Source organism: Miniopterus schreibersii (assembly GCF_964146895.1).
Source record: "Miniopterus schreibersii genome assembly, chromosome: 2".
Classification (NCBI taxonomy): domain Eukaryota; kingdom Metazoa; phylum Chordata; class Mammalia; order Chiroptera; family Miniopteridae; genus Miniopterus; species Miniopterus schreibersii.
The window spans coordinates 101,649,019-101,662,306 of record NC_138102.1 but is presented as its reverse complement, the minus strand read 5'-3'; the positions used below and the strand labels follow the sequence as shown (position 1 = coordinate 101,662,306).

Genomic DNA, 13,288 nt, shown 5'->3' with positions numbered 1-13,288 from the left:
AAAGAGTATCTTAAAAGTAGCAAGAGATAACCAGTTAGTACAAGAGAGCTCTCATAGGACTGTCAGCTGACTTCTGAACAGAAACTTTGCATACCAGAAGGGATTAGCATGAAATATTCAAAGTGATGGACCTTTAACCAAGATTACCCAGTAAAGCTATCATTTAGAATAGGAGAGATTAAAAGCTTCCCAAATAAGAAAAAGCAAAAGGAGTTTATCACCACCAGACCAGTATTACAAGAAATGTTAAAGAGGCTTATTTAAAGAAGAAAAAAATAAGATTAAAAATGTGAATAATAAAATGGTAATAACTACATAATGTAATTCTTAACTCAATAAGGAGACAATCTAAAAATGTACAAAACATTTGAGTAAACACCTCATCAAAAATGATATAAGATTGGCCATTCTATGAAAAGATGCTCAAATCATTAGTTATCAGGAAAAAGCAAATTAAAATAACAGCTACCACAACACGTGCTAGAATGGCTAAAAAAAAAAAAAAATTAAAAATCTTCCAGTACTAAATAAAGGTGAAGATGTGGAACAACTAGTTGGTGGAAATGTGAAATCGTATAACCATGGTGAAAAAAAAACAGTTGACAATTTCTTACATACATACCAGAAAATTGGAAATTTAAGCCACACAAAAATCTGTGCTGTAATGTTCATAGCAGCTTTATTCATGATAGCTCAAAACTGGAAATAACCCAAATGTCCATTAGTTGATTAATGGATAAACAAATTGTGCTTAAACGCACACATTCGGTGCTAGTCAATAATAAAAAGGAAAAGAACTACTGATGCTCACTGCATGGGTGAATCTCAAAAGCATTGTGTTAAGTAAAAGAATCCGTACACAAAGTGTCACACAGATTCCATTTATATGACATTTTAGAAAAGCCAGAACAGATCACTGCCAGGAGGTGGGGGTGGAAGGAAGGGATTTACTGCAGAATTTGTACATAGGATTGAAATGTTCTATATCTTTATTTTTGTGGTAATTACATGATTTCATACATTTGTCAAAACTCGTTAACACTGTTTATTTAAAAGGATAAATTTTATTCTGTATAAATTATACCTCAGTAAACCTGAGTAAAAAGAAAAGAATGTCATCATTTTACTATCCTAGGTAAAGGTCATCAATGGCTGTTAAATCTATCAGATGAAAAGTTGATAGGAAATTTCCTGATGACTGGGCCACGCAGACAACACCAGAACTCACTGATCAGTCGTTGCACCACAATAGGAAGAGCATAGCAGCACTTAAAACATCCTTGTCAAAAATTTGAACTCGAACCTGGTCAAGTCTCCAGTTAAAACTATTTTGCAGGAAATACAGAGGGCAGAGGAACATATTAAATGACAGTATAGGGATAAAATCACAAAAATCCAAAATGTAGGGAATTCTACAGAACAAATAACCTCGTTTCTTTAACAACTGGATTGCAAGGAAAAGAAGAGAAATATCCTATGAATTAATAGATTTGAGATGCATCAAGTAAAACATGTAGCCTGTTAGAATCCTTTTCCAAACTAACTTAAAATTGGAGGTATTTGATGATATTAGGGAATTAATGTTGATTTTTTATATGTGAAAATGGTATTGCTGTTATTTTATTTTTAAAAAGCTGTCATTTTTTTAGAAATTCATTCTGATGTATTGATGGATGAAGTGATATAATAAAATGAAATAATCCAGTGTGAGTTAATCTGTACATAACACAGGTTTAATAAAATCCGTACCTCCTGGAAGGATGGTTGTAAAACTTTGGTGAGATAATATGTCTGAAAACACTCAGCATGGTTTCTGACATGGAGCAATCAGTGCATGTTAGTTAAATCTGCTCTTCTTTCTGTCCTCTGCCCTTTCCTGAGATAAGCTTCCTCTGCTAATGGAAATCACATTAGTACAAACTTTGTTAGGGGCAGGCTGCTTTGGTTTTTGGTGTAAGGCAGGACCTTCATCAGATTAACATTAGTCATTGGTCCAACCTAAAGAATTAGCATAGAGTTCTATCATAAATTCAGATGACTTGAAAGTGAATAAGAAAGTATCAGTCAGAGTTCTTGCTATGTGAGGAGTGTTCAAGATCCCTTGTTCCTAGGCAGCTGGAATTCATTCATTCTGACCACCGTAGTGCCACTTATTGGGTTAGTAGAACTTTCTGGTAGTAAAATAACTAGTATCAGTGTCAGCTCTGTGCTCCATTGGAAGAATTACCATATGCACAAGCCATCTTGAGATTTATGGAAGTGTGGATGTACTCTTTGGGTATCATTTCAGTTAGGTTGGCAGTTCCACAAAATTATTGAGGACCCAGGTTTCTTCCAGTTTTCAAATCTCCCAACTATAGGGTGTCATTCTTTTCCACATCGTCTAATATAGTAGCAACCATTAAATCCACATTTCAGTTAGCAGAAAGGGAAAAGAAAAGAAGGAAAATATGCTCCCTCCCTTTAAGGATGTTCCCTGGGGGACAGTTAGCAGCCTCTTCCCATGAAGGAGGGAGAGCATGCTGAAAAGGAAGTAAAAGATGGCAGGAAAAGTAAGACATTCCAGACTTATAGGATAGGTCCTGGGAGACTACATTGTTAGTTTTTTCAATTGTCTTATAACAATGGTCCTCAAACTTTTTGGTTTTAGGAACCTTTACAAGTCTTAAAATGTATTGGCCCTAAAGAACTTTTTTTTATGTGGGTCATATCTATCTGTATTTATTGTTTTATAAATTAAAATTGAGCAATTGTTACAGTATTAATTCATTTAAAAATAATAATAAACCCATCACATATTAAGGTAAAGAATTTTTTTAATAAAAATAACAATATATATATTGGGTAGAGTGGCATTGTTTAATGTTTTTGCAAACCTCTTTAATGTCTGGCTTATAAAAGATACCTAGAATTTCATATCTGCTTCTGCAGTCAGTCTGTTGTAATAGGTTATTTTGGTTGAAGTAGATGAACAAAATCTGACCTCACATGAATATGTCTTTGGAAAAGAAAGAAGTATTTCAATAGCCTTTTCAGAAAATCGTGGTACTCTTTAATACTACATCAAAACTTTGCAAGTAACCTCAACAAGTGGTAGTTTCTTTTTTTATATATATATATAATTTTTTTCCTGATTGATTTTAGAGAGAGGGAGGGGGAGAGGGAGAGGGAGAGGGAGAGGGAGAGGGAGAGGGAGAGGGAGAGGGAGAACATTGATTTTTGTTTTTCCACTTATTTATGCATTTGTTGATTGATTCTTGTATGTGTCCTGACCGGAGATTGAACCGGCAACCTTGGCGTAGCAGAACAACATTCTAACCAGCTGAGCTACCCAGCCAGGGCAAGTGGTAGTTTCTTAACATTCTTTTTAATAATGTGAACTTTTCATATTCTATTGCAATAAAATCCCTTGGTCTACCTTGCACTTTGACTGGTTCTTCTACTCATGCATGATTTTATAACATCTTGAATCAGCAACTAGAAAATACTGGTTCACTGAGCTGTGAAGATCTTTCAAATATTGACACATTTCATTGTATAATTTTTAAAAACACATTTGTAAATATCACCACTAATCTCATCAGAAAAGTATTTTAAGTCTTGGGAACCAATCAAGTTCATAGTTTCCCAGAAGTCTAATTTTCTTTCACTTGAAAACTCCAGTTTTATAATGGGCAGTGAACACAGTTCTTTTAGTACAGCCTACTCTAAAGGATGCGAGCTATGAAAGTTCTGGCCCAAGGACAGCGATGACTTGCTTCTGCTCCTCAGTGCTGGGCCAAAGAACAGCTTCCCCATGGTGCTTATCCTGAGTGATCACCTGGTTTTCTATTTGTTTGTGTGTGTGTATGTGTGTGAATAAAAATGTTTAATCAGTAATCCATTGGTTCCCAAACTTATCCGCACATTTGAAATCATCTGGGAAACTTTCAAAATTTGTGTCTGTGTCCCACCATCAAAGACTATTAGTTTGGGGTTTGGCCTGAGCTTTGGAGTTTTAAAAAGATACCCAGGTTATTTTAAAGCGCACACAGATTTGAAAACCACTACACTAATCCCTATTTATTACAAAGAATGATACCAACCTGCTCTGCAGAGTTTAGAGTGTCCCCTCTCCCAGGGCAGTCAGCCTGACTGCACGCGGGTAGCCAGGCGTCCAGCCATGGGTGTCCCCAGCCCAGCCCTGTCAAGTGGACCTTCTTGTATAGATCTGTAAGGAATGGACAATTTGTTGTTTACTAGCAGGTCTGTTTTTCTAAGCATCTAGAAGAACCTTTATATTTGCTTTAAAATTTAAAATAGAATGAGAGTGAGTGACATTACTTTTTCCTCTTGGATATTCTATAAAATGATCTTAGTGAGGTAGTTGAGTCGTTGCCAGAAAGAAATTGCTGAACTAAAGAAAATGCAAGTGTGATGCCGTTTTTATTTTGTAAAGAAAAAGACCATTTGGCACTCTATACTTTCTGAATGTGTTTCAGCAAAAGAATCTCTTTAGACGTGTTCTTGACAGAGGCCTCGGAGAAGCTGAAATATTGGCCTATATGAGTTCTTTTGAGTCGACATAAAGGAATTTATAAGCCCAAATTTCAGAAATGTGCTTGGCTTCATTGTCTACAATGCTGCTTTTATTCTGGTCATTTTCACTTCAGCTTGTCTATAGCCCAATTTAATTTTTTAGTCTAATGCCTGTGGAACTTCGGCCTTATACTTGGAAAGGTTTATCTTTTGATACAAAAAGTTCCAAAGATCTAATCTGACAGAAAATGATTATTCAGTTTTCTTGACCCAGTTGTCTTAAGGGGAATGGCATTTTGGGGTGCTTTTTTCTGTTTTGGCATAGGGTCAATCTAGTGGTAAGAGAAACCATCGATTACATTGTTATATTTTTATGTCATCAGCTTTTGAGTATTGGAAAGCAAATAATTTCTCTGGTCTTTATCCAAGCAGTGTTTTTTGTACTCATTTGAATAATCACAGAGCGCCAGTAGGTATGTTAAGAGGCCAAGCACAGGTAGCAGTAAAGAAGACACTCTCCTGGCCTTAAAGTTTTGAATCCACAGCCCACTGCAACAGCTAGAAGGAGAAAGCTCCAATTTCAGAGTGACACATGCATGTGTGAGGCTCTTGGCAGTATTTCAGGGCCACAGAGATCCAAGCATTTACTTTATAGTTTAAGATTATGGGGCCCAAAGAGGTTCCTAGGCCCTGGCTAACCAACTGCTGATGGGACTAGAACTTCTCTTCCTTGTCTCTAGCTACATACTACCTCTCTTCTGTGGATTATTGTCTGCTAACATCAAAACATTCACCAATGTTTCCTGCCCCTGCTTCACACATTCCTTTCATATCCAGTTCTGAAAGTGTATCAGAGCCCAAAATGTGTTTCCATTGGATCATATAGCTGTGTAAATGCTCTGCGTTACTAACGGAGCAGGAGGCCATGGATATAGCCTGTCATCTATCCCAGTACACCACTGTGTACATATCTCCTTCTGAACTTCATCTTCCCATAGCTTCTTTCCTCTTGTTAGTCCCCTAAAGTGCATAAATACTGAGACAGATAGTCTGGTATTTATCTTTACTTCAGGACCTAGCATAATGCCTTACATATGAAAGATTCTCAGATCTATAAAAATGAATATTATAGCTGTGTGTATCTATGTTAACTATTTTTCATTACTCTTAGGTGTAGCATTACAGACAGTGTAGTGAAAAACCTACCTTAGGCCTCAGGACTATTGTATGCAGGGTAATTAAGGATTAACAGTTTAGTAATGGAGATCGTAATGCTATAAAAGAATTTCTCACTTGGCCAGACGCTGAGGCATTTGATTGCCAAATTATAAACTGTAGCCCCTGGGTGGTTATGGTAGTTGTGGCAGCATTAAACAACAGAGTGAGTTGTGATCAACTACAGGCTCAGGATTTTAAATAGTGCCCTTGTTTCATGGCGTGTTGGAAGCATAGTTATACTTATTTCTACTGGTGTTATGTTAAACTTACATCCATGAGAGTGCACAAATATGTACAGAATGGAAGATAAAATGCTATCTGCTGGTGTGGGGATTGGTTTAGCTGTAGAATAAAGGAATGAATTGGGATACATCACCTGGAACCTTGCTTCCATGATCCCAAAGCCTCTAAGACTAAGAACTATGATTTGCACAGTCAATTCAAGTGTGTTGGGGAGTTCTCTGCCTTTGTCTTTGTTTGGGGGCTTGTGACTAGCCAGCTGTTCTTAGCCAACTTGACACTGCATACAGATCTGTGTCCTGGTGCCTCTGCTAGATGAAGCCTCAGCTACACAGGGCTTTTCACCTATAGTTTCTTTCCCTAACTCCTCTGGTAATTGGCCATCTGACTAGACTGCAGTGTGCCTTCCTTCTGCTCCTTCTGCCCCATATGGGATAGTGCTAAAAGGGTGGGCTCTAGAGTTAGGCCCCCTGGTTCCAATTCCAGCTCCATGTCCTGTGGTTGGAGAAATGAAATTAAGTGACATTGGTAATATCATAGCACAGGGTGATTACTTCATAAGTGTTAGTTAGCATCACCATTGTTATTATTATTGGCTAGTGATCATGTGTCACTACTGGATGGGTCATATTCATTAAACTTTTTTTATTATTTTTTTATTTTTTAAATATATCTTTATTGATTTCAGAGAGAGGAAAGGAGAGGGAGAGAGAGAGATAGAAACATCAGTGATGAGAGTCTGATCACCTGCTTCCTGCACACCCCTGACTGAGGATTGAGCCCGCAACCCGGGCATGTGCCCTGACCCGGAATCGAACCCCGATCGCCTGGATCCTAGGTCGACGCTCAACCGCTGAGCCACATCTAGCCAGGCCATGAAACTATTTTAGAAACCCAAAGCGACAGGTCTAAATCTGTAGAATGCTGCCTTCACCCTTCAGCGGTAGAGAGAGAAAAGTATTAAAATCTGAAGAAAAAGATTAATTTTGTCTTCCCCTTTTTGTTCTCTAGGTTTGTTATACAGTTTACTGTTTTTCATAAGTTGAGTATGATAACTGCAGGAAGAAAGTGCCTTTTTTTTGCAAATTATGTTTTACAGCATGCCTACTCAAAAAAAAAAGATGAAAACCTTGAACCATCTTAGTCTCTCTCATGGCAGATTCTCTAGAGATCTACCTCTTCTGTGGTGTGCAGAACCCTTCAGCACAGCTTCTGGGGTGACAGCTTTGAATGTGAAGGGAATGGCTTCACTTTTAAAGTTTAACATAGATAGAATGCTGTATCTTCAGTCCAACAATGCTTCAGGGGTACTTTCTAGAGCAGTTTTAACCAGGCTCAATATATTTAGAGTTTTATATCAGCTTATGTTGTCAGTACCTTAAGTTTGACTCTTCCCGCATGAACTAGTATAATTTTCTAAAACCAAAAATAAAAATAACTATTCAGGGTGAGAAAGTAGACATTGCATGGATTAGAGCTACAGACAGGAGAGGGGCTGCCCTGTCCTGTGGCCTCCTTCAGTCCCCCACCCCAGCACTCCATTGGGCATCGCCAGTGACATAGACACAGTAGACATATAGAGCAGACACGACCTGTGCCCTTACTGCAGTGCTCAGGGTTTTACCTCAATGCTAGTGTGAAAAAGGCTTTAGAACAGTTGAGTTCAATACTCATTAATGCTAGAGACTCATCTAACGCTAGCTTGTCATGTCATCTCAAATACAGAAAAACATGGCTCTAAGAAAGAGCTGAGGAACAAGAAGACAGAAATCAGTGAAATGAAGTAATATCTTGACATGATGGATGCAAACAGAGTAATTTCTGAAAAGTGAACATAAAGAACATGAGCGGAGAATCTTAAATCTGGAAGGGACCATGGAGACTACCTACTTACTTCAACCTTTAGTTGTATATATGAGGACCATCTATGAACAGAGTTTACAAAACATTAGGAAATGCAAATTATAAGCTCAGAGGTAACACCTAGTTCCCATTTACCCTGATATTCATGGAGAATTGAGATAGCCTGGAAATACTGAACCTTTTTCATTTTAACTATTTTTATGAAAATTTCTTTAAAATTTCTCTCTAACTTTTTCTTGATGGCAGTTTTATTCTTTTTTGGTATTTTTCTTAATGAGAAACATCAGATATTCTACTCTGTTCCTGATTAGCTTATTATCCCAGGTGATTTGAAACTGGGATGTTCTCACGAGTTGCCACTGTGGAAAAATCCCTGGTGTATTAATTTCTTTGAGTACTATCTATTATTTTTCATGAATAGAGAGTGAGCAATAATATAGATCCATAGTTCCTTGTTTAAAACCCCTGGATCCAGATTACCTTCTAAATTTAGGTATAAATTTCACACTTTAGAAAGGAACTGGAGCACATACGGTATGCACCACAAGTACCCCCCAGTAGTACTTGCTCAACACATTATCATTTCTTCAGCAAAACGTAGGAGTGCCTACCCTAAATTGGTACCAAAGGCAGATATAAATACCCCATTGTGACCTTAGGACATTTTGCTGCCAAATGAGCTCTAGTGTCATAAAAACAACTTGATTTACAGGGGTTTTTAAATTTTGGAATTGTGGATAAGAGCTATAGACCCATAGATAACATGTATTGAAGATTTACTGAGTGCCAGGTACTGTGCTAAGTGCTTCATGCATTATCTCATTAAAGCCTCTCAATAGCTTTACAAGGTAAATATTTCTGACTCCCATTTACAAATGGGGAAAACTGATTTACAGAGAAGTTAAGCAACTTGCCATAGTCAGGCAGCTAATTAAGTAGTAGAGGCAGGAGATTCACCAGAGCTAACATTTACCGAGTGCTAGTTATTAGTGACGTATTATGCTAAGCACCTGACATGTTCTCATTTGGTCTGCATGCAGCCCTTTAAGATAGTCACTATTATTATCCCCATTTAACTGATGAGGCAACAGGGATATTGTATAATGTGTCTCACACGCAGTCTGCTAGGTGTTATGGTTCCAGGACGTGTGTTCAGCTAGTATCATAGCCAGAAAGAGCTGGCTGTGAGATTCAGCAAAATTAACTATCACATTAAGGCCAATGTGATTTCCTCAAACATCAGCATTGATGTTATTCTCCTTATATTTTAATGTATTTAGTGAAGATTTTGTAATTATAAAGAATCATTTACTATGTTCATATTTGCTTACAACTACCCCCTTATCTCCTTGACCTGCCTTATTTGTTAATAGAATTTAAATGAGCATTTGTCATCATTTCTAAAATGTGTCCTGTCATGTTTGGGAGAGAGGTCACTTTCGAAGCCTCCCCACTCCTGCCCTCAAGAAAATCAGTTCTCTACGCCATCCTTGCCTTTTCACCTTGAATAGAATGCCAGGCATAATCAACTTTAAAATGCCATCTTTGATGTTACAGAGAGATGTAGTGTGAATGCCTGTTTTCTTGTGAATATTCTGGGAAACCACCTCATTCTCTGAGGAGCTCTCTCGGCCACTCTGCTGAGATGGGAAGCGTGGCCCCTGACAGCCCTCACTCCATGAACCCTCTGTTCTCCCACAGAACAGGAGCTTCGTTCATCTCGGCTAAGCAGGGGGTGTTAAAGGTGATCTCATGTGGGAGATAGCAAAATATAGTGGAACTCACCAGGTGTTACAAAGATTTCATTTTAAGGTCCTGGATTATTGTCCCATTTGGCAATAATCATTTTTCCTCATTGATTTAATCCAGAGAAGAACTGACTGGTGATACCAGCACTGAGAGGGTGCACTGCAGTGAAAAGACTCCAGAATTCTCCTGTAGCTGGGTATTTCTCACCACTCTTCCTAGCCTTCTATATCCAAGAGATGTATGTGGGCCACAGTTGGCAAAGAGGGGCACCAGCGTTTTATAGTTTGCGTTCAAGGATAGTGTTTCCTGCAGGCTAGCAGCTTTGTACTGCTCTGGGACACCTGTGTGTCATACTCCTCTGAGTCTTTGCTGAGTTGGCAACCACAGTGGTTCACGTTTCTTCACCAAAGCAGTACGTGGACTCAGTGGTACCCTAGGAAGCCCTGAAGTAAGAGCTTGGCCTGCCCTTTCGTCACACGCTCTCTTACTGCACAGAGCACCCAGTGCTGAGGTTCCTCCAGGAGGCATAAATGGCTTTGCCTTGTACCACTGAGGCAGCACGGTGCTGGTGCGCTTTTCTGGAAGCTCAGTGAAGCCCCACAGAGTTACAGGGAGCTAATAGTTTTGTCCCCCCAGTACTCGCAGACCCATTTTTCTTTGCTCTTTATTATCACCTTTCCTCTTCCTCATCTCATTCACCATGGCTTCTAAACTCCAGTGCTAAAAAACAACCCCCCAAAAAAAATTCCAGTGCCATCACTACCTCTAAATGTTCCCACTGCTGCTACTGTGCTCCGCTGTCCTCCCCTCTACATTCTCTTCTAGCTCATTCTGTTCTAATTCATTACCCTGCCACTCCCTGGCCTGAGCATGGAGTATGCCCAGCACATTGGGTGTTTACACCCTCTCTGATTCTTGTCAGATGTTTTCTCTGTCCGTGCAAGCTTAGAGCTGCATATCTGCAGCAGGGGGCATTTTTTTCCTCCTCCTTTTACTTCCAGATTCAGTGCCATTCTGGTTGCCTGAGGTGGTCCGACCTCCCTGTGATGACAGTAGGCTGATGACTGCTTTTGTTTCACTTACACATCATAGGCTACAGAATAAGCAGGTGCTGGTGGGGTGATTGGGAAGTATTTTGTGGAATTTTCTTTGAATTATAGTTTAATACAGAGATGGAGATTATAGAATCCTACATTCATTTCATTTAATACCAACCAGCCTGATATTGGAGATCCGTATCTGCCTAAAATTAGCTCATCATATGGCAGACAGCTCAAGGCCAAGAGAAATATGCAGGTTTTCATTTCTGTGGGGTTTTCTTTTCCAAAATGATAGATTTGCTACACATGAAAAATAAATATTGTGGTATGTAAGTATAATAGCATGTTAATTAGCAATTTAATTAGTTACATTCTCCCTCCTGGATAACCTTGAATCATGAAGCTACTCAGACATACCCCACACAGAAATGCACCCAGAGAGTAGGCGTGTGCACGGTGATCCCCAACAGAGCGCAAACTACAGTCCTGAAATAGAAAGTGGAAGAAGTTTTTAAAAGGTAAAAGGTGATTCTTGTATTTTTATAGATTCTTTTTTATTGAATTTATTGGGTGACATTGGTTATTATGGATTTCTTAGACAGTTTTTATTTCTAGAGTAGACCATTTAGCTCCAGTATCCACGATTTAGCAGGTATACTTTTTTTTTCCTTGAAGAAGGACTCAGTTTTACTCTCTGGTAATTAAAAGCAAGCCACAATGTATTTCACTCAAAATGCAGATTGTAATCAAATCAGGTGTTTATTGTTTAAGGAGAAAATATTAAATGATTCAGTTAATTTGCATTGCAGTCAATACCTGTACATACATAGCAGTAGAAGAGTTATTCCCAGTGAGGAAGAAAGAGTGAAAGCATTCAGCCGAGGTCCAGCTGGCCAGCCTCAGGAATCCCAGCATCTTGCTTCCCCCCTGTACTCGGAGTTTACACTAGGTGGCACGCAAGGAAAGCGGAACAGCTTCAGGAACTTGGTCTGTGGACACGGAATTCTTTGGCAGCAGCCATGTGCGTGGGCCCGGCTTTGGAGTCAGCTCTTTGATTTGTGATTGTTTTCTTTTCCCCTTACCCCCAGGATGAAGTGTCCTCTTGCTGGAACCAATAAAAGATTTCTCATTAACACAATTAAGAACACACTCCCGTCCCAGAAAGAACAAGACCATGAACAAAAAGAGGGCGAAGAGGAACCTGCGCAGAGCCAGAACCAGAAGGAAGAGAATCAGAAGGAAGGAAGTGGAAGGAAGCGCAGAGCCCACCCTTACAGGCCCAGCTTCCAAGCGCGAGGCGCGGTCAGCCGTTCCCCACCGAGGAAGCGGAGCAGCCAGGACAAGTATGAAAGGCGCTCGAACAAGCGGTGAGCAGGGAGGAGAATGAGCAGGACTGTCCCCAGGCACAGTGCTGTTCCATGTGGGAGACGGGTGTGCAGAGAAGGTTATTGAGGACATGCCCTGAGCTGGCAGAGCAAACACCTAAGAGCAGTTTTTACAGTAGGTCCTTTGTCTTTGTGACAAGCAAAAAATGACCTAGAAACTCTTCAAGGAAATTAGTACAAAGGAACTTGCACTGAAGACGTCTTGGCAAGTGTAAGCTACTTCTGCAGTATAGTATACATGTGTATTGTTTCTGTTCTCATTTAGAAATTGGTTTCAAAATAAATCTGGAACATAAAGGTTTGCAGAGATTGTTAAAGTAGGCCAGTTTTTTGGATGTACTGCAATTGTAGTCATTTCTCAAAAAATGAAATACTTGTAAATCCTATATGTTACCTTTTAGAGTTACAAATTTAAAACTTAGAAATCATATTTAAGAAAAGTTGTAGCTTTCCAAGGGCTAGAAATTTACCAAGAAACTTTGATAACTCTGCATTTGTTTTCCTGTAAGTGAACCATGTAGGAAACTCTCAAATGGCTTTGAAATTAGTGCTCTGTCAATAAGCAGTGGTTAAAGATTGGCTCTGTTGTCCCTTGTGCATTCTCAAACTCATTCCCCAGATAGAACAGTTTTTCTATAGTTAATTTTTTTTTGGAATATGTAAGTTTTAAGTGGTGCTTTAAAAAGAAGTCTCAAAAGTTAAATGGATATAATTATTTTAATGCTATGTCTTATTTAGCTAAAGACCTATGATAACCACTCTTAGTATAGTTGTTTCAGAAATCTTAATTTTAAATAAAAATGTGTTTACAATGGCCTTTTTGTTGTTGTTTTTTTCAATATCAGCGTGACTGTTTTAACACACAATTACAAACCTTTATTCAAACCTGTATTCTTCCTTTTATACTCAGGAAAATGTCACCAAGCACCCTTTCCCTGGTCTACAAAAGGAAGAAGAATCTGTCTCTCTGTACCCCCTCCCCAGTTTTCCAAAGCGGCTGAGCTTATGCCTGGCTGCTCCCAGATAATCACTCTGCCACAGCCCTGCTCTCTGCTTCCTGGCAGCCAATAAAAGCCCTTTCTAAAAGCTAGAAAGGAGCACATCCGAAAAGTCCACTTTAGGGTGTTTATAGAGAAACCAGAATAGACTGTATTGCCCCCCACCACCACCAAGCTGCTCTGCCACACCTTCAGTCTGCTCTGAGCTAAAAGCCCAGGAGTGACAAACCAGAGCCTTCTCACTCCATCCACCCCTTTTCCCACCCAAGACCCAGGG

At 39.2% G+C, this 13,288-nt stretch overlaps 1 protein-coding gene across 1 annotated transcript in view; it reads left to right on the top strand.

Annotated features, from left to right (window-relative positions):
* Positions 1–12,829, top strand: part of LOC308552264 (protein POLR1D-like) — a 40,850-nt gene extending 28,021 nt beyond the window's left edge. The window contains exon 3 of the mRNA XM_081127413.1: positions 11,717–12,829. Coding sequence (XP_080983539.1) covers positions 11,717–11,999 — 283 coding nt within the window. The 3' untranslated portion in view covers positions 12,000–12,829. The remainder of the gene's footprint in view (positions 1–11,716) is intronic.
* Positions 12,830–13,288: the final 459 nt, after the last annotated feature.